This window comes from Gigantopelta aegis, chromosome 10, assembly GCF_016097555.1.
Source record: "Gigantopelta aegis isolate Gae_Host chromosome 10, Gae_host_genome, whole genome shotgun sequence".
Taxonomy (NCBI): domain Eukaryota; kingdom Metazoa; phylum Mollusca; class Gastropoda; order Neomphalida; family Peltospiridae; genus Gigantopelta; species Gigantopelta aegis.
Window position 1 is genome coordinate 64,907,261 of NC_054708.1, and position 26,391 is coordinate 64,933,651.

General features: G+C 37.7%; 2 protein-coding genes across 3 annotated transcripts in view; one reads left to right on the top strand and one right to left on the bottom strand.

The window, feature by feature from the left end:
* The window catches only part of LOC121384562 (ras-specific guanine nucleotide-releasing factor RalGPS2-like), a 111,603-nt gene extending 86,277 nt beyond the window's left edge, over positions 1-25,326 (bottom strand). Inside the window, exon 1 of one of the 2 annotated variants that reach the window (XM_041515017.1) lies at positions 25,226-25,326. Coding sequence is in view for 1 of the 2 variants with exons in the window: in XM_041515016.1 (XP_041370950.1) it covers positions 7,311-7,379 (69 nt within the window). In the remaining variant the exon portion in view is untranslated. Of the gene's footprint in view, positions 1-7,310; positions 7,432-25,225 lie in introns of those variants that run through there. The other variant, XM_041515016.1, reaches the window with a different exon arrangement.
* LOC121384563 lies at positions 7,643-9,989 on the top strand. The gene is made up of 2 exons (XM_041515020.1): positions 7,643-8,624; positions 9,047-9,989. The coding sequence occupies exons 1-2, from the start codon at positions 8,448-8,450 to the stop codon at positions 9,404-9,406; spliced, it is 537 nt and encodes a 178-aa protein (XP_041370954.1). The 5' UTR covers positions 7,643-8,447; the 3' UTR covers positions 9,407-9,989.
* Positions 25,327-26,391: the final 1,065 nt, after the last annotated feature.

The window sequence follows — 26,391 nt, forward strand, 5'->3', positions numbered from 1 at the left end:
ACATAGGCTACTCTTTTATGACAGGCAGCAAGGGATCTTTTATTTGCGCTTCCCACAGGCAGGATAGCACAAACCATGGCTTTTGTTGAACCAGTTATGGATCACTGGTCGGTGCAAGTGGTCCATTGATCCTTGCAAAGTACTCACTCAGGGTTTGAAGTCGGTATCTGGAGTAAAAATCCCATGCCTCAACTGAGATCCGAACCCATTACCTACCAGCCTGTAGACCAATGACCTAACCACGACACCACTGAGGCCAGTGGGACCAAGACAAATGTCCGGTATTAAGAGGGATGTGGTTTAGAGAGGTTAAGTTCTGTCCTGGTTTTTGAAAATGGACTCTGTAAAAGGTTAGGGTCCGGTCTTGAGAGGTTTCTCTGTAGTTTGGTGTATGGTGTGGATAAATATTTCAGTACCTTCGTATCTAGCAGACAACAAACACCGATGCAGACACATCAATTTTAGTAAAGATGATGAATTATGTGAACTTTTAACCATGCTCGTATATAAAGCCGGCACTGTTATTCCTGTCTGTGAAAATTATCAAGTATAATATAATCTAATCGGGGGAATCATTAGAGCAGAAAGTAAATGAATAGCTACAGTTTTATACAAACACAGGTATAATACAAATATGATACATAGAAAATGTTTTTCTCTCTTTTCCATTAGCAATTTATCCACATACAACAGTCACATTGTATAAAACTCCCGATTTGAATTTAATTAAAGAACATTAAAAAATTGGACAAAAAAGAAGTATAAAACTGTGTAACATAAGTGAAGATATTTTATAATACTGCCAGTGTGATTCCCATTAGTCTGTGTCTGTGAACATTTTGAACCCAATTTGACATTCTATTTATTAAGTTAACTGCATCCTCAAAAATATATGTTTTAAAATATTCACATGAATTCACAGAATATATAACAGTTTGTCATTAAAAAATTGAAGAAAAGCCTTTTTTTTTTTTAATTATCTCATTTTCTGTTGTAATTACAATGTCAAACACCACATATACTTGTATACCATAACCAGTGATGTAGGAAGGTGCCAAAACATGGGGGGGGGGGGGGGGGGGGGGGGGCACACTTCCTATGCCAGTGATAACTGATATAAAATAACTGATAATGATTTAAACATGTGCTGGAAATACTACTATAGAAACATTCCTTTCATTTCCCCCCCTTTCCCCCCATGTGTAATTCATCTTCAAAGGCTTGGCTACAAAGAGATGTACCTGTGTAGGTGTATAGCTATGGATTAGTCAAGGCCTGTGAATACCTGACAAAGACCAGATCTCCTCCGCAAGACAGTCAGGTCATTAATGTTAGATTCCAGCCATAAAAAAAGTGTGAAATCCTATGGCTAGAACAATATTGACTCTGCACCCTGCAAACTTACCTAACACTGTGTCTTTTCAAGTACAGGCTCTGCAGCGTACAAGTGCATTTAACAATTTATTAACTCGTTAGTTATTGCCTAACAGAACAATTAACAGCTGGATACTAACAATATAACAAGGCAAAGGGCCAGCTTTCACACAAGTTTCGGTAAACACTGTAATTACTGTAAAATATGTTAACAAAAAAAACCTCAACGGCATACAATTTGTACTGCAGACATTTTTTTCTTCCACTTGCAAAATGTAGAATTTTTATAAACTGAGAAAAATTATATTATGGATGTTTACATCCATGTGAACATATGAAAGTGACAGCTGTGAAATATCAAACTAACACAAGGCCACTAAATGCTGGTCTCCTGAATTCGGTGACCTGCTCACCCAGAGGTCAGGTAACAACATGACAAAAATGCTTGGAATTTAATCACCAGCAATGTTGTACACTACATTTACACAATACACTGTAGTCTGAATGAAACTACTATAGTAGTAGTGGTCATACACTATAATGACCCATCTTTTGAAATTTGCAATAACAATCAGCAATGCCGCTGCAAAAAACTGTTGCAAAATTGAGCTGCAATTCATTCATTCAAACTTATTTTCATGCTTATATCAAATTAAGGTTCAAGCATGCTGCGAACCCTGTTCCTACCAGCCTTATGTCCGATGGCTTAACCACAACACCACTGAGGCTGGTTGAGCTGCAATGGCATTTTTATCGTTATCGGTATTTAAAATGTTATTGCCCACACACGCCATTTCCCACCTAAATTGTAGACCAGATGGGCTACAAAGCACCTGCACCTTGGCCAAAATAATGTTTAAAAAAATTATTTTTAAAGGGGAGAGTGCACACCGTGAACATTATAAAATGGAAATTTTTTACCTGGTTCTGATACTGGAACTTCTCTACCCTACAGGTATGAATGAGTGACAGTCTGTGTTATGTGGTAAATTAAGACTGGTGAACGTAACTATGCAGATGACATAGAAATCAACAAGCAGATCAGGTACATTAGTAACAGGTGTTAACTTCATATTATTAGCGCAAATTTATTTGGTCTTTTCAGGAATTAGACATCCTTTATTAGTGTAAAAAAAACAAAACATTTTAAAATGTTCACTCTATTCCATGAATATGTAAAATAGAAAGAAAGAAATGTTTTATTTAATGACGCACTCAACACATTTTATTTACGGTTATATGGTGTCAGACATATGGTTAAGGACCACACAGATATTGAGAGAGGAAACTCACTGTCGCCACTTCATGGGCTATTCTTTTCGATTAGCAGCAAGGGATCTTTTATATGCACCATCCCACAGACAGGATAACATTAACACATACCACAACCTTTGATATACCAGTCGTGGTGCACTGGCTGGAATGAGAAATAGTGCAATGGGGCCACTGACAGGGATCGATCTCACACTGACCACGCATCGAGCGAGCACTGTACCACTGGGCTACGTCCCGCCCCGATATGTAAAATGTTCCTAATACTAGTGTTTTAATTGCATACATTCACACACAGAACATCCGTCATACATGCAGCTCATCTGTTCACATACGTAGTTAACAGAACAGTGTGTAAATGCAGCTCATCCATGAATCCACACACACAAAAAATATCAGCATAACCATGGTAAACCACTAGAAAAAGAGATGTCAAAATTGGCAAAGCTATATACGGTATATGTACATGTACTCTGTAATGTAAAGCTAAAGTTTGTTTTGTTTAGTGACACCACTAGAGCACATTGCTTTATTAATCATCAACTACTGGATGTCAAATATTGAGTAATTCTGACAGATATAGACTTAGATCTCTAGGAAATCCACTACATTTTTTCATTAATATGAATAGTAGCAAGGGATCTATTATATGCACCATCCCACAGACAGGCTAGTACATACCACAGCCTTTGCTACACCAGTTGTGGAGCACTGGCTGGAAAGAGAAATAAGCCTAATGGGCCCAACGCCGGGGATCGATCGTGCACCAGGCGAGTGCTGTACCACTGAGCTACGTCCCGCCCCTAGATGTCGTCAAGAGTACAATGGTAACATACACCACCTGTCCAGGTGTACACGTAGGTCATTCAAACCATGACTTGATGAGTGATGGCAACACACAAAGATGAAAGATGGCAGACGAACAGTACACATTAGTACCAGCGGTACATACATGTACATCCATGCAGGCTTAAGACATATGGGGTAGAAATGAAGATAAACAACTCTTGTGTATTAATACCTGCATAAAATGAGTGAAAATAAATGACTGTGTATTAACACCTGCACTGAGTGAAGTAAGCTTAAATTATTATTGATATTACTTATTTATTTGTTTTAAATACATGCATTTTTCATGCATGAAATGTTTTATTTAATGACGCACTTAACACATTTTATTTACAGTTATAAGGCATCGGACATATGGTTAAGGACCACACAGATATTGAGAGAGGTAACCCACTGTCTCCACTTCATGGGCTATTCTTTTTGATTAGCAGCAAGGGATCTTTTATATGCACCATCCCACACAAAGGATAGCACATACCACAGCCTTTGATATATACCAGTCACTGGTTGGAAGGAAAAATAGCTCAATGAGCCCACTGATGGGGATTGATCCCAGACCAACCATGCATCAAGTGAGTGCTGTACCACTGAGCTATGTCCAGCTCCTTATTATGCATGAATAAAAATACCACAGAGTGCATTGGTTCAAAAACATATTTCACTATGTGAAACTTCACTGATTAAGGGCAGCCATCACTCTCATTCCCCATCATTCCCATAAGACTAGTTCAAAGAGAGCAGTTTTAGATCCCCTTAGCATGTGAATTTATATCGTATTCATGGCTTCCCACAAATCTAAGTTAAAGGAACAGTTAATCATTCCCCTCAAAACAAATTTCATGTCTGCTATACATACTAATTACTATGGAAACTATTGATATTTAACCAAACAATTGCAACAGTTAATGGTAGTTAAAATAACCAATGTTTTGTTTAACTACACCACCTGAGCACAATGATTAATTAATCATTGGCTACTGGATGTCAAACATTTGGTAATTCAGACACGAAGTCATCAGAGGAAACCCACTACATTTTTCCATTAGTAGAAAAGGATCTTTTATATGTACTTTCCCACAGACAGGATAGCACATACCATGACCTTTGATCAGTTGTGGAACACTGGTTGGAACGGGAATAAAACCCAATTAGTTGAATGGATCCACTGAGGTTGTTCGATCCTGCAATGCAAGCACCTCAAGCAAGGATTCATCCGACTGAGCTAAATCCCTCCCAAAGAATTAACCATTGATGCAATGCTATCAAGACACTATCGCCATATATCGATAGTTTATGTATTGTCACACACCTAATTTCTATTTAAAGTTCTATAAACTTGTACAGACTTTAGCACATGGTGGGGCATTCAAAGTGTTCTGAAAGTGGTGAAAACATACCCCATCCCCACCCCACCCCATACCACACTTACACCATGGCCTGCCACTGGCATTAGAAACAGTCAAACCTCTGATAAGGAGCCAGGGAGTATCAAAAGGATACCTTTAAGACAGGTAAATACAGCTTAATACAGGTCAGTTTACACTATATTAAATGATTTGGAAGAAAAAATATTGGCCACTTAACACAGCTTCCTGCTTAATACAGATTTGACTGTATACAGAAAATATGTACTGGTAACATGTGCTCAACATATGCACAGCTAGAACTACATGATGCCCTGCATGTCACCTGCATATGTGTAATAACTATAGTACAAGTATATATAGTGATCCCATACTAATAACACCACCACTAGACCACATTGATTTATCAATCATTGGCTATTGGAAATCAAACATTTGGTAATTTAACTGATAGTCTTTTGAGAAAACCTGTAACATTTTTCTATAAGCAGCAAGGGATCTTTTATATGCACTTTCCCATAGACAGGACAGCAAATACCACAGCCTTTGATATACCAGTCATAGTGCACTTGCTGGAACGAGAAAATGCACAACAGCACAACCGATAAGGATCGATCCTAGACCATGCATCAGATGGGCGCTTTAACACTGGGCTACAGACCACCCTCTTCATCCCTAACATGTATGAATGCTAGTCACGTCGCCCCAAAACTGACTTTGTCCACACCAGCTTAGATAAAATGGTTGATCAACACGCCCACACCCAACCCCCTAAAAGTTATGAACTCACCCAAGTGTTTGGTCATCTCATCCCAATGATTAGTCGACTCACTGCAATCCCCATATATGTACATGTGAATGGGCCCATTGGGCTATTTCTCATTCCAGCCAGTGCACTATGACTGGTATATCAAAGGCTGTGGTATGTGTTATCTTGTGAGGGGGATGCATGGTGCACATAAATCATCCCTTGCTACTAATGGAAAAATGTAGCCGGTTTCCTTTAAGACTACGTCACAATTACCAACTGTTTGAATGATTAAAAATTATTCGTCAAAGTCCTCTATAGTAGTAATAGTAGTGTCGTTAAAAAAAAAAAAAAAGGTCATAGTTAATGCATTCCATTTTTCTATGTGATGTACCAAAAAGGACATCTTATACCAAATTATTTAATGTATGGATTTTTGTACGCGTAAATGATTCACAAAGTTACATTTGTATATGTTGTAATTTATCTTGATAATATCTATTGTCATGGATGTCCTTGCAAGGTGCATACATGTACTTATTAATAAAAATAAGTTATAAAAGATTATACATACATACATACATACATATATATCAATGCTACGGTAACTTGAATATGTTGTTAATAAGGGGTTACATAAGCTAATAATAATTACAGTACTGAATACTGTAAAACTTGGTTGAGGTAAGCTGACCAATCATTGTCTAGGCAAACTGACCAAGCACAGGGTCAAGTTGTTAATTTTTAGGTGAATTGACCAACCACTGAGGTTAGTTGGTAGTGGGCAAGTCAGTTTTGGGGCGAGATGACCTGCTTCCACCTGTATCACTGACTCTGTATTCATAAACAAACTTTACCTACACTTTAAGTATGAAGATTTCAAGATAATTATCAGACGTTTATGCATAGAGCCAGATAACCGATGTTATCATGCAAATCAAGAACCGACTACACGCAGGCACACAGCAGTACAATCATTTACCCCTTGGGTCTTAAATTATTGACTATAGACCTGATGTATTTCTGTACATGAAAGTCACAGTCCCATACCATACCAATATTTATTTACATGCTTACATACCACTAAGGTTTCAAGCATGTCTGTCCCGGGCCCGGTCACAGTCCCATCATTATATGTTTACCTGTACCCACATGCATTAACCTTAAAGGCAGAATAGAGTGGTATGCACCTTACACATGGCTGAATTAGCAGCTAGACAATCACAACAATAGCTCAGCACCCAGTTCAAATTTGAAAACAGTTATGGGTACACATGCTCATGTTTACATGTTTAAGGTCAAATGTGCGTTATAGACTAATAGTACTGCAGTATACAGATCTATAGGCCTCTGAAAACTGTGAGAACAATACTTTCATTCACACATTGTTCACACAAGCCTAGCTTTGCATAATCCATTTTTGGTTTGCGCCAATTTTCAAATCAAAGTGGCCTGATACATACAAATAGTGTGTAAACATCAACTGACATGTACCCATGCAATATACCCATTTTAGAGTAAAATGTTTAAAGCAATGAAATGAAAATCTTACAAACAAATTTAACATGTACATGTATGTATACATATTTTTAAGCAATATATTATAGTGAATTATCAAATATTTAACTGAACATTAAGCTATAAACTGGCCAGACCGTATGGTCAAGACCAATTAACAAAGAGTTTACATGTATTTATCTCACCTTGGCTTTTTTGTAGCCACACAAACAGAGTCCAAACTCAGACATGGCCGTAACAACACCGCTATCCATGATCACCTCAGTTTAAGGAGTGTGTGTGACACTGTGTGTACCTGGAGCCGACAGTATGTACAGGTATACTACAATGTATACCTACACCACTATCCGGGGGAAGGTATGTATGTCACTTTAGTGGGGCAGTTCACCCAACCACAACATGCATTATGAGGAGTGTCCAACCAAGATGAGGCTTTGTGGAGAAGCAAACAATGAGAGAGATCGCCAGACCATGAAATAGCACAGACCACAGAACACAGTGACAGGTCAAGCTGCTGGATCGCTGGACCACACGAATGGCCTGGTTTATTTAGCTATTATGAGGGCACATTAAAATGAACACACTCACTGTATTTTTAGCTACTGTTTTAAACCAATTACATTTACATCAGCTTTTATGTTCTAAACTGTTTTTATATGTGAACAGTAAATCTCTTTTTTTTATTGATGATCAAAGCATTCCTTTTACTTCCCAACTCACATTTAAATGAGTAGTAAAAAATCAGCCTTGGGTGCCTGGTGGCTGGAAAAAAAGTGACAGAAAAAAAGTGTCAATTTAGTATAGGAAAAAAATAACAGGAAAAAAAAGTCACAATTTTTATATAACAAAATGTATGGTTTTGTAGAGTATTGAATGTGGCATCATACTCATAGTATGCATGGGGTAATTGTTAAGTAGGTCAATTAGGCTAGATTAAAGAAAGAGGCCTCATATTGTGCATGGGTGGTGACTAATTGTTACACTTATTAATTAGGGTCAATTAGGCAGGATTAAAGAAAGAGTCTTCATATTGTGCAGGGGTGATGCTTGGGTCTAGCTTACTGATTAGGATAGATTTAAACTAAGGGCTTCCTATTGTAAATGATTTATAAAATGCCTAAGGTTAAATGTGTTTCACTATATATAGATATATTCTCCAGCTTGCTAGTATCAGAAGTATATTTAATATGGAAGTTATTCATAGCAATAAGGGTGGTCACAAAATCTGTCATGAGGGGTTCATGTATACCAAACATGCAAATCGCAAAACAAAGTTGTAGTGGAAATGTGTCAAAAGATCTAGTGGTAATTGTCGAGGTTCTATGATAACAGACTTACAGAGAGAGCACCCAGAAGCAGTTAAACCCCACAACCATGCTGCAGATCAGACCCACGTCCGTCTCGCCAAAATACGCAACTCGATGAAAGATCAAGCTGCCAGGACCCGGGACAAGCCAGGCCAGATCTTTGCCCATGGTGTCAGTCAATGTGACAATGACGTACGTGCACTTTTTTTTTTTGTGTTGCAGGATATATATTTATATAAAATTTACATAAATAAATGGTTTTCTTCGATCTATAAGTATTTCACTGTTATGCCAGAGATTAATACATAAAATATCATTTATAGTTTGAGGATTATGTTTACTTTCTATCTTTACCCCACTAAGTAATGTATCTCTCTAAAACTTATTTGTAATTTGGTTTGCCTTTCTCGTTATAAAGCAATCTCCATATATTATTAACTCATTTGTTGATATCTTTGTAACAGACATAAAAAGATTAATCCATTTTGAATTATCCAGAAACAAGCTTCGTATCCATGAGCTTTTTATAGCAATCATGAAGTTACTTAAATTTATCATTTTGAGCCTTCCAACTTTATAGTCTTGAGTTATTAAGTCACGTTTCAATTTTTCAGGTACGTGCACTTCTACCTTCTGCTAGTACATGCAAGCGAACTCTTCGCAACCAACGGCCGACTCCACCTGTGCCGCGTCTGCTGGAAGATCTGGGTGATCTGCCCGTCGAGTTCATGCAGACAGTTGGCCCAAACCCTGAGGAGTTTCTAATCTACGATAATGGCCCAAATATAAATAACCGCCTCCTCGTGTTTGCTACCAAGGAAGGCCTAAAACATCTTGCTGCTGCCAACACCCTCTACATGGATGGTAACTTCTCCATGGCTCCAAAAGTCTTCAAGCAACTGTACGTCATCCGTGTGCCCTTCGGTGATACAGCTATTACTACTGTTTACGCTCTCCTTCCTAACAAGACCTGAGCCACTTACAAGGAACTATTTCAGGCTGTAGTGGACAAGTATGCAGAATCAGACTTTGACCTGAATATACAAACTATAGTGACAGACTTTGAGGATGGTGTACTGCGAGCTGTCCTTGCTGTCTTCGGTCGTGATGTTACCAGTAAGGGTTGTTTCTATCATCTTACGCAATGCACCTGGCGTAAGATTCAGGACTTGGGCTTGGGTCCACACTACATGGCCGATGCTGACTTTCGCCTGTTCTGTGGTATGATGGATGCTCTTGCCTTTTTGCCATTAGATGAAGTTGAGGAGGGTATGGAACACCTAAAAGCTGTCATGTCACAAGATCCACCTGAAGTCGAGGACTTACTTACGACAGGCCCGGTACTCAGCTCAGGTTGCGTCGTGTTCCACCAATGTTTGCTCCTGTCCTGTGGAACGTTCATGATGCCACCATGAACAATAATCCGTGTACAAACAACTTGTGCGAATGTTGGAACAACATGTTCTTCAACCTTGTAGGCTACTACCACCCATCAATCTGGCGAGTTATCGAATGGTTTCAACGTGAGCAGGCTACAGTGGGCACCACCATCCGCCAGGTTCGTCAACGCTACGTCCAACTGCAAGAGCGTCTTCGCAACTTGTGTGTTGATCGCCTTGAGGACCGCAAGAATGTGGCAGAATTTCTTCATGGTATTGGGTGGAACATCCGCCTAAACCACCAACATTAAAATCACAGAACATTAAAAAAAAATCTCTTAATTAAAAAAAAAAAAAATTTGACTTTTTTTCCTGTTTTTTTTTCTCTGACTTTTTTTCCTGTGACTTTTTTTCCTAGATTCGGGTGCCTTGGTGGTGTAGTGCTTAAGCCATCAGACATAAGGCAGGTAGGTACTGGGCTGACTCAATGTCAATACTGATAGGCATTACGTTCATACCAGTGAATTGTTTGTAAAATATAATTTTTAATGAATAATCAATAATAAATATATTTTACAAATTATTCACTGGTATGAATGTAATGCCTATCAGTATTGACATCAAGTCAACCTTAATTAACACAATTTATATACGCAAAAATTATTTACAATTGTTATGGATGGATTATGAATACTATTCACTACAGTAGAGGCTCAAAAATGTAGAATACCTTTTGCAGATCGAATATAATAATTGTAAACAAACATGGGGCTTAAAAATCATAAAAATTAAATGATCTGACCTCGTTGATCTGGCATGTTTGAGGTCATATGACATGCACCAAATGTTAATTGATCTTCCTCCATTTTAAGTAAATTTCTACAAGTAATGTGGACCCAATATCAGTAATTTTAAGGAATAAACAAAAACGACATAGTAAAATTAATGGTTGTAGGGGTTTATAAAGTTTTGTATTTAGATACTTACTTGTGTAAACCTTATTTTTAATGAAAATGTTCCTGAACTGTGAAGAAAAACCTCACATATGAACCACATGCAGACGACAACAAATCAGATGTTGATTGCACGAACTGTGCACGAGAAAACAAGCTGAACAGAGTTGCAAGCATAACGCAGTTCGGAACGTTAATGGATATGTAGAATATTTTCTTTCAAGAACAATTTGAAAAGCAGCTACTTTAAACCAAATTTTATTATCAAAGGACTCAAAAGTTGTAGCACTTAGGTTAAAAATTAGCAAATGGCTAATTATACATGTATATGGGCAGTGAGTTTGTTTTTCATTCCAACCAGTGGTCATGGTATGTGCTGCCTTGACTTTACTGCTAATAAGAAGATATATAGTATATCTGGGTGAAGCAGGTTTCTCATTTAATATTCCACTGCAGTCTTTGCCATACATGAGCAACATCGAGGTGCATGAGCTGAAGACCACTCTCCGGAAGTGGTGTTACTGTTAAGTGAGCAATCAGATGAAGTTTCAAATTAAAATGCATTAAAATGTTTATTGCAAGGCGATCAATTTATCACTCTCCTAAAACTTTCCGGCCTCGGTGGTGTCGTGGTTAAGCCATCAGACATAAAGCTGGTTGGATTTGCAGCCTTGTACCGACTCCCACCAAGAGTGAGTTTTAACGACTCAATAGGTGGTGTAAGACCACTACATCCTGTTTTCTCTCACTAACCACTAACCCACTGTTCTGGACAGACAGCCCAGATAGCTGATGTGTGTGCCCAGGGCAGCATGCTTGAACCTTTTATTGAATATAAGCATGGATATAAGTTGAAATGATATAAAATAAAAAATTTCATGGTATAGTGTGGACAATATTTATTGCCGTTCTAAAACAGTAGCAGTCTGGGGATTGGCCAACTGGTGAAGACGGGGAAGAATCTACATGAATTCCACTTGGAAAATTCACTGGATTAATCTCAATCCATTTGGTATTATATGACTGCTACATCAAAGGCCATGGTTAACAGAGATCTGTCCACCAAAACATACACAATATTTTTATGAATGATCCCCTGTGGATGTTAATCGATGTTAAAAGAGTTAAAGAGTTGGATATGTATCATTGTTTTTTTGCATTGCACTATATAAATGCACGTTTATTATTTCAATACATTGCAGAACGTGTAAAAGTGTAAAAAGACATTGGCTGGATGAAAGAAATCAATGATACATGTATATGTATTATTATGTACAAGGTGTACAAGGGGCGAGGCGTAGCCCAGTGGTAAAGCGCTTGTTTGATGTGCTGTCGGTTTGGGATCAATCCCCGTCAGTGGGCCCATTGCGCTAATTCTCGCTCCAGCCAGTGCACCACGACTGGTACACCAAAGGCCGTGGTATGTGCTATTCTGTCTATGGGATGGTGCATAAAAAAGATCCCTTGCTGCTAATAGAAAAGATTAAAAAGTAGCAGGTTTCCTCTCTCAATATTTTGTGTGGTCCTTAACTATATGTCCGATGTCATATAACCGTAAATAAAATGTGCCGAGTGTGTCGTTAAACAAAGCATTTCCTTGCTTCCTTATTATGTACATGTATGTCTATTGTCAACTGTTGTTACCGTATATTGAAAAATGTTCAGAATCCTAGTACTGAAGAAGACAAAAGGCATATTGATAAATAAGGTTTGTAAATGATTTAATCACAAATAGCCAGTGTTGTCAATGATATTTATGTATAAATACATAATATAGTAACCACCAACTATGTATTCACACCAATACAATATTTTCTGAGATCAAATTTTATTAAGTCTTAAAATTTTAACCTTTTTATTTACATTTACATGTAAGAAATTTTCACTTTCACTTTCACTTTGCAGTTATTTATCACCAATTTTTTTTTTAAATTGTAAAATATTGCACCTGCGACTACATGTATGATTATGCACCATTAGGCATCAGATTAAAAAGTTAACAAGAAAAAAAAAGCCAGACATACCAGTGGTCCGTGTACTCGTGACCTGCGAGAACAAACATTGATTCCGTCCATCGTGTGGACAAGTCCATCCAGGTCCATTAAAAAAATTATCAAGTTCTCACAGACAACTTCGAAAGGTGTTCATGTTGAAGGGTGATCAGTTTGAAATAATGTCCTGTTCTGTGTTATATATATATATTCAGGAGGAAGCTCCACCATCTATATTTAGCCACCCAGTGGGGGTGAAGTGAACAAATGAAAGGGAAAGGTAATACTGAAACATGTGGCAGGGTGAACCGGGAGGCATGGCTGCTGATTGTATACCACTGGGTTATCCCAGAACGCAGACATCTGTGTTAACAAACGCCACAAACAGTGGTATGGGGCCCTTTAATCATTGCAGTTTAGAGAGGCAGGAGTAATCACTCTCTGAAGAACCAGTTCACAGTTTCATGGACTATAACTACATCTACGTGTGTCGATTATGGGGTCTCTGCCAATTTGGGTGGAAAAAACACACCCATTGATTACAAGTGCTCTTACCTGTACATGTTATCGCACTCCATGCATTGACGGAGAAACGGCGTAATTATCAGTGTTCTGACCAGAAATTCACAAGTGCTTGAAATACAGAACATTAGTTGGGTCTTATAGAACTTTTGAAAGAAAGAAAGAAATGTTTTATTTAACAATGCACTCAACATATTTTTATGTATAGTTACACACACACACACATATATATATATATATATATATATATATATATATATATATATATATATATGACATCAGACATACAGTTAATGATCACACAGAGAGGAAACCCACTGCCACCACTCCATGGATTAAACTTTGCAATTGATTAACATCATGGCCAAGGGATGTTTTATGTGCAGTATTCCACAAACAAAACTGGCAATATCTCTGATAATTGAAGTTACCTATGACTGGGTTTCAAGACATTGCAATGTCATTTAAATTTCAAATAGCCACCCATTGATATATATAGCAGTGCTCAGTTGTTCTATAAGAAAACTGCAATTTATTACATTTAGCTGGTCTGGTCTTAGGGATTAATGTGCACATTAAGAGCAAGCTGTTGTAGCACATGACTGTCACGAGTGCAGGTGTCGAGTTAAGCCGGCTCCTAATTCGTCCAGAATAGAAAGCTCATCACATTTATATAGCATCAAGGGATCTTTTATATGCACCATCCCATAGACAGGATAGTTATCGTACATACCATGACCTTTGTTAAGCCAATTGTGGAGCACTGGCTGGAATAAGAAATCGCCTAATAAACACATGAACACATGGGTGGGATCAATGTCAGACCGACTGCACATCAGGCAATCATTTTACCAATGGACTACTTCCTGCCCCTAGAACATTTCAAATACAATTCAATAAAATTTGTTTCGTTTAATGTCACCACTGGAGCACATTGATTAATTAATTAATCATCGGCTATTGGATGTCAAACATTTGATAATTCTGACTAGTAGTCATCAGAAGAAACCTGCTACATTTTTCCTAATGCAGAAATGGATCTTTTATATGCACTTGGCTACAGGCAGAAAGCACATACCACAGCCTTTGACCAGTTGTGGTGCACTGGTTGGAACGAGGAAAAAAACCCCAATCAGTTGAATGGATCCACTGGGGTGGTTTGATCTTGCGACGTAAGCACCTCAGGTGAGCACTCAACCGACTGAGCTAAATCCCTCATCCCCAAATACAATTAAGTCATGCATTACCAGGTCCACCCACTATAAGCAGAACCCTGCCTAATACTAATATAGTACAAAACCAATACCAGACATTTTCTCATTTACTCTTTGATTTAAATGCCAATCTTTAAGAGTAATGTTCACATACTAATTTCCAAACTTTTATATTTGCTTAACATTAAGCTAGCCCACCAGCCTCAGTGGTGTTGTGGTTTAAGTCACTGGACATACCACAACTAACCAAAGGCCGTAGTATGTGTTTTCCTGTCTGTGGGAAAGTGCACATAAAAGATCACTTTCTGCATTAGAAAAAATGTAGCGGGTTTCCTCTGATGACTACGAGTCAGAATTACCAAATGTTTGACATCCAATAGCCGATGATTAATTAATCAATGTGCTCCAGTGGTGTCGTTAAACAAAACAAACCATCGGACATAAGGCTGGTAGGTACAGGGTTCACAATCTAGTACCGGTTCCCATCCAGAGTTTCAATGACTCGATGGGTAGGTGTAACACCAATACACCCTGTTTTCTTTCACTAACCAATAACAACTAATAACTAGCTCACTGTCCTGGACTGACAGCCCAAATAGCTGATGTGTGTGCCCAGGACAGTGTGCTTGAACCGTATAGGATAGAAGCACGAAACTAAGTTGAAATGAATGAATAAGATAGCCCTATACTTCATATTTTGAATCTTAAAGCAAAAATTCATATAAAACAAAAACTGAAAAGAATTATAAAATGTTTTTGAAATTTGTTCTTACTTGTCCTTTTTCGTGAAAATGACCCATATATGTATGCTCAAATGTAGATCACAGATTTTATTGTGATAATCACCCAATAACCACTGGAATATATGGTGTACATGTATGCAAGCAATTAAGATGTTTCTTCATTCATAATTGTACTAAATGTATTTGGTCTAACTTAACAAACATTTTCTTAGAAATAGAGCCATAAAGACCATACAAAAAACAGACAAAACAAATACATTTTTTTTTTAAATCCCACACCAAAACCCCCCCAAAAACCAAAAAACCCCAAAACAAATACAGTGCTATGATCAGAAAAATAACAACAATATCTTGCCTTCCTTGACTTTTCGTTGCAAACCAACTGACACAACTAAGAATGGGTGTAAGTACACACGGTACACTGCCTGTAACTCGCTGTTTCGTGGGCAACAATACAGAATGAATATGCAAACGAGTAGAGATGGACAATAATTAAATTCCTGTCTGCCACATTATCCATGGGGCTTGGTAACTGGAAGTATTTCCAGCGGGGATGACACAAGCCGATATGTAGATTATATTTGATACACATGTAAATGAAATGTAACAGGTGTCTCAATCAGCTCTTGAAAGCTGCCAATATAACTACAGACCCAAAATGCCTAGATTTAAATGGCTATAATATACAGGGCTGTAATATAATTACATGTACATATATATATATATGGGCATTACAGTGTTAACCGTGTTTCTAAAACAGACACAGGTTAGATATATACATTGTAATATAATTACATATAGGTATACATGAGCATTACAGTGTTAACAAGCCTTGAAAAAAAACATTTTAGTGTACCTGACACAATGTCTTGCACCAATCAATTTATGCCTGACATGAAAGAAATTGTACCCGTCACAAAAAATTGTAAATAAAAATGAAATAAATTATGTTTCGTGTTGTTTAATAATTGATATATTTAATTACTAAATAACCAATGCAGCAATTACGGCAATAGTCACCAAATGATGACATTTATTATTGTTACATACTCACTAGTCTATGATGCATTAATATATGTCCTCTGGTAAAGCTGTATCCTAACCAGCCGCGAGCTACATGAGCGATTATTTTAGAAATCATGGATTCAGTGTCTTGTTTGTGGTAATATTCTATATTTTTGGTTGCCGAGTGATCTTTAGCATTTGACACACGCAGATTTGTGGACTCTTTGATCCATGCGTCCGAAAAATCGTGATTATACTGCATTTTTTTTTTTTAATGTTTTGCAGAGCGAGCACGTCATAAGTGTAACCTCGCCTTTGGTGTTTTCTTCAAACTGTAGCCACAAAGAGGCATTTGTTTTAACTAAATACTCCTTTTACCATTTTAGTTCAGTGCTAGATTTTAAGATACTACTCTGCAGGATATTCGTTTGGGAATTTTTGGGGGACAGTTGATTTGTCATTATCGGTACCTGTCTGTTCTTTTACAGTAAAGACTGAAGTTATTTTGTTCAACATCCTTTAATTGTTAACCACGAGGCAATTTGAATTGTAAACTTTAAACGAAAACGAAAGGTCAATTACTAATATGCATGACATCACTTTTCACAATGTAAGTTCCCGCAAAATCGAGACTATAAAAAAATCCTACTAAACAGGTACGCGGACTGTAGAATTTTTTTTTTAATCAGTGCATTAAGTGTATTCGACTCCAAAACAGCCAGATTTTACTACAACGCGAGCTTCAGACATGGTGACCCGCGCAATCAACATTGTTACTGACAAGTTACAAATTTGTACCGGACAATGACCATGACCGGCCGCTTATTTCAAGGCTTGTGTTAACTGTGTTTTTCTAATAAAACAGATATAGATTACGTATATATATATATATATATAGTAATACGTCTGAATGGAACTACAGTCCAACATTAAACCAAATTATTAACAAATGAATATGAAGGAAGGAATGTTTTATTTACATGTAAAATTAATGACACACTCAACACATTTTAATTGTTTTATGGTGTTGGATATATAGTTAAGAATCACACAGATAATGAGAGAGGAAACCTGCTGCCACCATGCAATGGGCTACTTTTTTCGATTAGCAGGAAGGGATCTTTTATATGCAGTATCCCAGACAGGATAATACATACCACATGCATGGCCTTTGTTACACAAATTCCAACAACCAGTCTAAAAGAACATTGGTCAGCTAGCAAATTCAGCTTTCACCATATTGTCTTTGAGGGCAGCTGAATACACCTTACCCTTTTAGCTGTCCACTGTGTTAAACAAAAAGAGTAACATGCAGAACTTATGTGAGGCTGCTGACAATATCCAACAGTGGTGAAACTTTGTTAAAGATATAGGTATATTTGTATTTTGCATTTAGAAAGAAAAAAAGAAATGTTTTATTTAACGACGCACTCAACACATTTAATTTATGGTTATATGGCATCAGACATATTGTTAAGTACCACACAGATATTGAGAGAGGAAACCCGCTGTTGCCACTTCATGGGCTACTCTTTTCGATTAGCAGCAAGGGATCTTTTATATCCACCATTCCAGACAGGGTAGTACATACCACGACCGTTGATATACCAGTCGTGGTGCACTGGCTGGAACGAGAAATAGCTCAATGGGCCCACTGACGGGGATCGATCCCAAACTGACCTCGCATCGAGCGAGTGCTTTACCACTGGGCTACGTCCCGCCCCCATTTTTAGAGGAAGTGATATTGGACCTTTAATGAATAATTTCCGGATGAGAAAACTGAAAATGATTATTTTGCAATCCCTTGGAAGTTTAGAAATAAATGAACTATAGCACTTGAAGGTCAGATGGGAACACTGTAGTGTGGAAGCCTGGATGCTCCACGTTAACAATAGTACCGACAGAATCAAGAACTCATCATTTGCTAACTCAATTCCAACTAGATGAATTAAGTCATTGGGGAAACAGTTTACCTGATTAGAGAGGGGAGATTCAGTAAAGTGTTAACAACACAATTATTACCCGGTAACTAGAAATGCTTTGTCAGCAGACTTCCCCACGCACCTACATTGTAAATGTCTTTCACCATGAACAGTGTGTGACACCGTCCCAGGATGATCCCGGGTTCATGTACCACGGAGCCAATCACATTCATACTTTCTGACTTAATTCTAACCTGAAATGGCCACTGATCACAACCAGGAAGTGTTTCTGCCAGGAAAATGTTTTTGGGTATGGCGCTATGGAATTGCATGCAATTACAGATGCAGAAAGAAAATGGGTTTGGGTTAGGGTGAAGAAAATCATACAGTAATGATAAGAGTAATTAATTTTGTCAAAAGGTTAACTTAAATGAAATAAATCTGCAAAAATATTTGGGTATGGCGCAATACCCATTTTACCCTCTGGCAGAAACTCTCCAATGGTACAATTAAATTGTAATAATTTCAGATACCAAATCTGACCTGATTAACCTAGTGCTGGGAATCGCTGGGCATTTCATCATTGATTATCGGTTATAATCGGTTGACACCATTCAATTAACTTTTGTTTACGCATTTGGTTGGAATTATATGAACATAAGAATTTTAATTAGCTATTGTTATGTTCACCGGGATCTAGACCCTAGAAATGTCTAATATCACGTATAGTACTATTTAATAATACTAATAATAATAAAAAAATTGTGTACATATAAAAACAAACACCAATCTCAACATATTTACATCAATTCCATCATCTAAAAGGTTGGAACAGTTACAGTTGATATTTTCTCACCCAATTGATCATCACATTGGCAGAGCCAAAACAATCAATTTTAGATTATAATCAATCACTGGAAGTTACAGCACTAATGTAAACTACACATACATGTATCACAGAACAATAAAAAATAAATAAATATATTTATATATATAAAAAATAGTTGCATTCACAGAATCATTAGAAACAAAAGTGCACAATGCAAGATACCAATACATGGTGATCATATCTTTAAAAATAGGAAGCTCTTTGCGAAAGGTAAGCGGCTATTACTAAATGCAGAGGTTTACATACATGTATAATGGCAAGCATAAAAAAATAGGCAGCGGTACTCGCAGCAAAAGATTCCAAGTTTACTAATGAAGATACTGTCAATATCTAATTGTAATTAATTCCTTTTCATGTCTATTTGAAATGAGCAGCAGATGATAAGTTTTCTATTAAAGCTATCAGACACACTTTTTCTATTTACTCAAGGATTTAAATTGTAACATCCATCGTTTGATTGTGACTATATACTTTTCCAAATGGTCGTAATATCATCCTTTACATATAGAAACAGGTCTACATGTATACCTATATATATGTATGACCTCTACGACAAAAATAAAATAAAAATAAGTAAGCATAAATGGTTCAACTGAGTAAATGTGCCATTTGTGGTGACAATTTCATGTCAGTAATAATAATAACCCCTCCCCAAAAAAACTTAACTCTCAAAAATTACATTACAAATCCAAACTAAATAGTATAATTATAAACTGGTCAGTCTGTCAAATTAATATTTACTGTGTAATTTTTTTTTAATAATAATAAAAAAATATATATCCTGCAAAAAACACCCACCAACCCCAAAAAACAAAAAATAAATCTAGTTTACATATGTATACTATTTACATGAATTATCAAACATGTTCATATATAACAAACCATATATGGATACATACATACCTGTGATTATCCATATATTGACATATAACACCCAGTATTTATGTTACGTTTTTAATCTAGCAGCTGCACTTGAAGAGTTTTCTGGAGGTATTTCCACCTGATTAAGTGGAACGCCTACTTAAATACATTTCAGTCTGCCCACCAGTGTTTTGTAAACACAAATGTATTACCGCATTTGACCTCACCCTGTCACCCACACCGGTCACACATGTCATTCATTTCCTATTTACAAACACAGATGGTGCTCAAAAATACACACCAGTAACAGTACTATATAACAAACACTGCGTAAAAATTTGTTTTGTTTAATGACACCACTAGAGTACATTGATTTTTTTTTTAATCATTGGCTATTGAATGTCAAACATTTGGTAATGCTGACATATAGTCTTAGAGATGAAACCTGCTACATTTTTTCATCAGTAGCAAGGGATCTTTTAATTGCACCATCCCACAGACATGATAGCACATACCATGACCTTTGATATACCAGTCGTGGTGCACTGTCTGGAACAAGAAAGATTACATTGGGCTGATCGATGGGGATCGATCCTAGACCGACTGCACATCAGGAGAGTGTTTTACCACTGGTCTACATTCCACTCCTAACAGTGTATTGAATAAAATATCAAATGACTCATATATTTAATCTCTGAAACCATGTTACAGTAATAATTATAAATTAATCATTTATTTTCATGCCTACAGAAAATAAAAACACCAACAAAAATACAACCCAACAATAAAAACAATACAAAACCACCGCTATCAACATGCCTCCCTCTGATACCCCTCTCCCCACCCAAACTAACAGTAAAACCTACTCTAAACAAGCACAAGTAAATGAAAATATGATTGTCAGATGGGAGCTGCATGGCCTAATTTAAATATTATTATCTGCAGCATTGCACCGAGCTGCAAAATTAACAGAACTGACATTGTTTTTTTGAGATTCCCCTAAAAATATATATTTGGGATACTGCATGTAAATAAAAATGCTATATTTCCTGGATGGTCAATCATTTTTCCAAGGTCTTTAAGGATTTTCCAGACTGAATTAAAAAAACCCATACTTTCCATGGTTTAAACTGCCATCGTTGAGATATAAATTGCCATGGATTGGGAGCATCAACCACTACATTTATGTGCCACTGGATAAAAATTACTGATGTCGGTAAAGCTTGTAAGTACTCAACGACAGCAAAATTAATATATCTGGTATACATTATCTGTCAGTATTTAACAACTATAAATCTGAAATATACTCTTCAAAAGAAGAAACGCAAAACCACATTGTCGTAACATTTGGAGAATTGATTTAATTATTGAATGGTGAGTCCGATAATTACCAAATGTTGCAGGATTGTTCACAATTCACTCTAGTCCATTGTGAGTAAGTGATAGGACACACCACCAAGGTCAAGGTCATCTGGAGTCAATACCGGGTGTGGCCTCCGCGTGTGTTGACAACTGCCTGGCACCGCCTGCCCATTGAAGCAACCAGAGTACGGATGACGTCCCGGGGGATGGTGGCCCACTCGGCCTGCAAGGCTGCTGCCAGCTCGGGCAGGGTCTGGGGCTGTGGTTGTCGCTGTCGGAGGCGTCGGTCCAACTCGTCCCATAGATGCTCAATTGGGTTCAAATCCGGTGATATCGATGGCCAAGGAAGGACATTAATGTTGTTGTTCTGTAGGAAAGCCGTTGTGAGACGTGCTGTGTGAGGCCTGGCGTTGTCATGTTGGAACACTGCGTTGGCGTTGGCCATAACTGGAACGATGTGTGGCCGGAGGATCTGGTCAATGTAGCCCTGTGCATTCAGGTTGCCCTGCACGTGGACCAGGTCAGTTCTGCCAGTGTGTGAGATGGCTGCCCACACCATGACACTACCCCCGCCGAATCTGTCCACTTCCTGCACGCAGTTTGCCGCATACGTTCATCACGACGCCTATACACGCGACATCTTCCATCATGACGTCGGAGCAGAAATCGGGACTCGTCACTGAACCACACCTGTCTCCATCGCAGTTGAGGCCATTGTCGATGAATCTGGCACCACTGCAGTCGGAGTCGACGGTGTTGTGGTGTTAAGATGACACCTCGAACTGGACGTCTGGCACGAATTCCTACCTCACGTAGGCGGTTCCGTACGGTCTGGTCGGATATCCTGCGCAAACCTGGTATTGCTGCGGCTGTGGAGGTGGCAGTAGTCAATCGTTCCCGAAGGTGGCGTACCCGGATGTAGCGGTCCTGCCCGGGGGTAGTGACCCGTTGTCGACCGGATCTAGGGAGGTCACGTGTTGATCCATGTTGCTGGTAACGGTCCCACAGTCTGGAGATGGTGCTTGGGGACACATGGAATGCCCTGGCAATGGCCGTTCTGGATTCGCCTGCGTCTAGTCGGCCGATGGCATTGTTTCTCTGCGGTTCACTGAGACGTGGCATGTCCTGGATTGTCAACTGTCGGCTAGATACAGAGGCCAGGCAAGCGAACACCCTGCACTTTTATACTGTCGGTGTTCATGTTGCACGTGCAGACAACGCACGTGCAGTGGTGACATGGTTTGCACGTGGCTGCGTTTTTGCGAATATTCACATTTTGGAACTTTATTGTACAGTAGCTGCGTTTTATCGAATGTAACCGTGGGAATGTGTTTGGGACATGCAATGACCTTATATTCACAAAGCATGAACCGGTAGGAAACATAAAATCGGAGTTATAACCCATTTGTACCCTTTTGCGTTTCTTTTTTTGAAGAGTATATGTCTACATGCAACAAAATAACCATTCAGTCGTATTTGTTGCAAAAATGACTTAAAAAAAAAAAAATTGGTGTAGGAATGCACAAAACTGCTGGGTCGTTTCACCCATGGAAATTTAAAAAAAGAAGCAGTAAAAAACAAATTCTTATGTACGAGCCGGTTTTGTTTAAATAAACATACCTGTGAAAATAAGGCTAGAGTGTGTTCAGTGTTAAAAACTGTCAATTTAAAAATTTCTCATGACAAAAGGATTAAGTACTGTGTCTTCTTAAATCTGAACAATATGAAACAAACTTTTACATATAGTTAAATATTTTGTATATGTATGTAGCTCACTCATAACATTAAACTTACTACAAAAAATTTGTTAAAATTTAATTAAGTATGAACACAGTAAAGTAGGATTAGGATGAACTGTCCAACCACTGAAGGAGGATCGAGGCAAGCTGATAAGGCCAAAAAAAATAAAAATAAAAAAAAGAGTTGGTGATCGCCCCCGCCCGTACCTGAAAAATGCACCCGCCCCTGAACTTATTTTATTTTTTATTTTGTTAAAAACTGTTTAAAATGCGTCGAGATAGCAGCAATTTGACTTTCGTAAGCACCGTAATGGGTTAAACCATCACCAGGTCCATCTGGTGGCCAGTGAAGGAACTACAACATCCAGGTACATGCGCTGTTGGCTGCTATTCCCGCAAACAAAATGGTCACCAAGGTTTTATAAAGTTTTTCACAGAAAATTTTTAAATAAAATAAAAACCTCCCCCCTACCCTGATTTGTGTGATCAAAAGGACGATCACCAACTCTTTTTTTTTAATTTAGCCTAACAGCTGACAACCATAGCAAAAAGTAGGTGTGGGTGGTGGGTAAATTGGTTTTGTTGTAAGATGACCTGCTCGAATGGTGAGGGGAGTGGGGAGGATGGGCAATATATCATTTATTACACAATCTCACATACTATACTTTAAAATCTATGTAAGAAGTATTTATCTGTGTCACATTGCGTCAAGCAGGCACCTGTTATAATAAGAGAACATGTACGTTACTGTTAGCAGCCACAATTTTTAATAGACTACATTACTGAGTTTTAAACTTCTAACATACATCAAACCTGAATTAAGCGATCACCTGTATTAAGATACCACACAGCTTGTCCCCCCCCCCCCCACCCCAACTAGTACTAGTAGTAGAAACTGACTTGTAGTAAGTAGTCACCTATTTAAAGGGAGGCCTATTGTAGTTCGCCGTAATTATCTAATATTATACAAATTATGTCAAAGTTACTTTAACTTAAGTGGCCACTAGTAATCAAGAAGAAGAAGTTTGTTTTGTTTAACAACACCACTAGAGCACATCGATTAATTAATCATTGGCTACTGCATGTCAAACATTTGTCGTATTATTGTATGAGACTGCCCCTGTAAGATGGAATGGCTGAGTGGGCAATCATGTGACGCAACGTCACGATATAGGTCAGCAAACTTAGAATTCTGTAGTCCGGAGTTTGCGAAAGCTTAGCTGAATGTGAGTGCTGTCGGGTTTCTTTCTGTAGTGTGTGTATTAGTGATTAATATCTGAATATTTTTTAATCAAGGAACTCGAAAATGATCAATGTAAATGTATTTGATGTCAAATATAGGATTGTTGTGGTATTAAGAGTGGAAATCGTTGACTACTTTTTGGTGGTTAGTGATTGCCAAAAAATTACATTGCTTGGTCTCTGACTGTAATGAGAGCTTATTTATGTCCAAATGTCCATCTACTAATCATGATCATCTAGCTCTCTAACAGTCAGAGTACGGTATAATATCCGCCCGGTCCCCTCCATTATTATTTTTAGTTAGGGTTAGGGTTGGGGTTGGGTTTGGGGTTAGGGTTGGGGTTAGGGCTAGGGTTGGGGTTAGGGTTGGAGTTAAGGTTAGGGTTAGGGTTAGGGTTAGGGGAAGGGGGGACCGGGCGGATATTTTTCCCAGAGTACTCTGGCTAATAGATGGCGTGTCCGAACATATAAAACTATAAGAGCCGATTCCTAATATTTTAATTTATTCTACACCAATTTTAGATGGGCGGTCTAAAAAATTATTAATATAAAAAATAAAAGAATTTAACTATTATGCCCATATACTGCAAAGATGTCCAATTTATGACAGTATCTGAGTAGGCATTCAACTTGAATCATTGACAGAACAATCGGTAAAAAAACCCATTTCAATTTGGGTGAATGATTTGACACGATTTGAATTTTAAGGAGCATTAAGAAACTGAATCCAGAATAAGGTTGTCAGAAATTGACAGTATGTTTGTGAATATTAAGTCTGCACTAGCCCTATCTTCAAATAGAGCTAGAGGGCACTCGAGTTGCGAGCGATCTGCGAAGGCTCAATATCACGAAATTACATGACATTTTCTTACGAGAACAAAAACCAAAATAAATAAAAATACCCGATTGACGAGTGTTTCGCCGTTTAATCAACAAAACATTCGCACTAAAAAAAGAAGTAATTTGCTTACCTTTACTCTAACTGGCAAACCAAACCATAAAAAAGCAAGATCTTATTTGTATTTTCGTGATCACTCGGTTATCGAAAAGACTAGGGATAAATAAAAATCGCACAATACATGTGACGTCACCAACAATCAGATTATCTCCCTTGGTCTCACTGTTGAACCGCGGTGTGTATTGTATCGAGGCATTTTCTACTTTTAAAAATTAATAGACCTACGTCATCTACGTTTGTTGTTTTGTCACAGTTAGAATTGTATACATTCAAATAGTTCCAAGGTTTTCTTATATTTCCAGGGCGTGACGTAGCCTAGTGGTAAAACCCATTGTTGTGCCCATTTTCTTGTTCCACGACTGGCATATCAAAGAACATGGTATTTGCTATAGGAGAAGCCACGGTGACGTCACATGTTTTGATCACGTGGTACCGCGTGAGCGCTGGTAGGCAAGAAACCAGTTGACAATACTGGCATTAGTAGTAATGAACAATCGAATGTTTTTCCGTCAATTAAATCAGTGTAGACTAGTTTTGATGAATGGTATTTTGTCATGGTAATTTCATACGTTGTTGTTAGATGCACAAGTCACTGTAGTAAGGATTATGAAATTAGTTTCATCAAATACAGTGGAAGCGAAACGTTGAACAGTTAAAGCTGACAACAATCAACTTTGCCCATCCCACAACGGAGATCGTCATTTTATACAAGGTTTGTTGTATGTTATTCATTCGTAATACTAATACACGTCAGTATTTATTGAAATGAAAATTGAAAAGATAATAAAATAAAAAATAATAATAATAAAAGCCCCCACCAAACTGACATGGAAACAAAGATGCCCTGTGAACAGTAGGCCTACCCAGTCAATCGACAAAGAACGTTTTATGTAACTTTTTGTTTGTATTGATAGATCCATTATACGTATAAATTATAGTGGGTAAAACAAAAATCTGAATATATTTTATATTGTATTATGCCATAAAATATGTAGGTGGCTGGAGTATTTATATTTTTAATTAAATAACAGGGAGTGTGTGTGTGTGTGTGTGTGTGCAATCAAGCATATATATATTGTTTCATATGAAAATGGTTCTGAAATATTTCCATTTATTAATTATATTATATGTTAATTATAATGTTTTACTTTTTTTATTGAAGAAGTGATCCACATGTGT

Coding starts and splice junctions, on each gene's coding strand:
- LOC121384563 (XM_041515020.1), top strand. CDS start 8,448: ATGATAACAGACTTACAGAGAGAGCACCCAGAAGCAGTTAAACCCCAC. Junction 8,625..9,046: donor TCAGTCAATGTGACAATGAC/GTACGTGCACTT, acceptor TCAATTTTTCAG/GTACGTGCACTTCTACCTTC.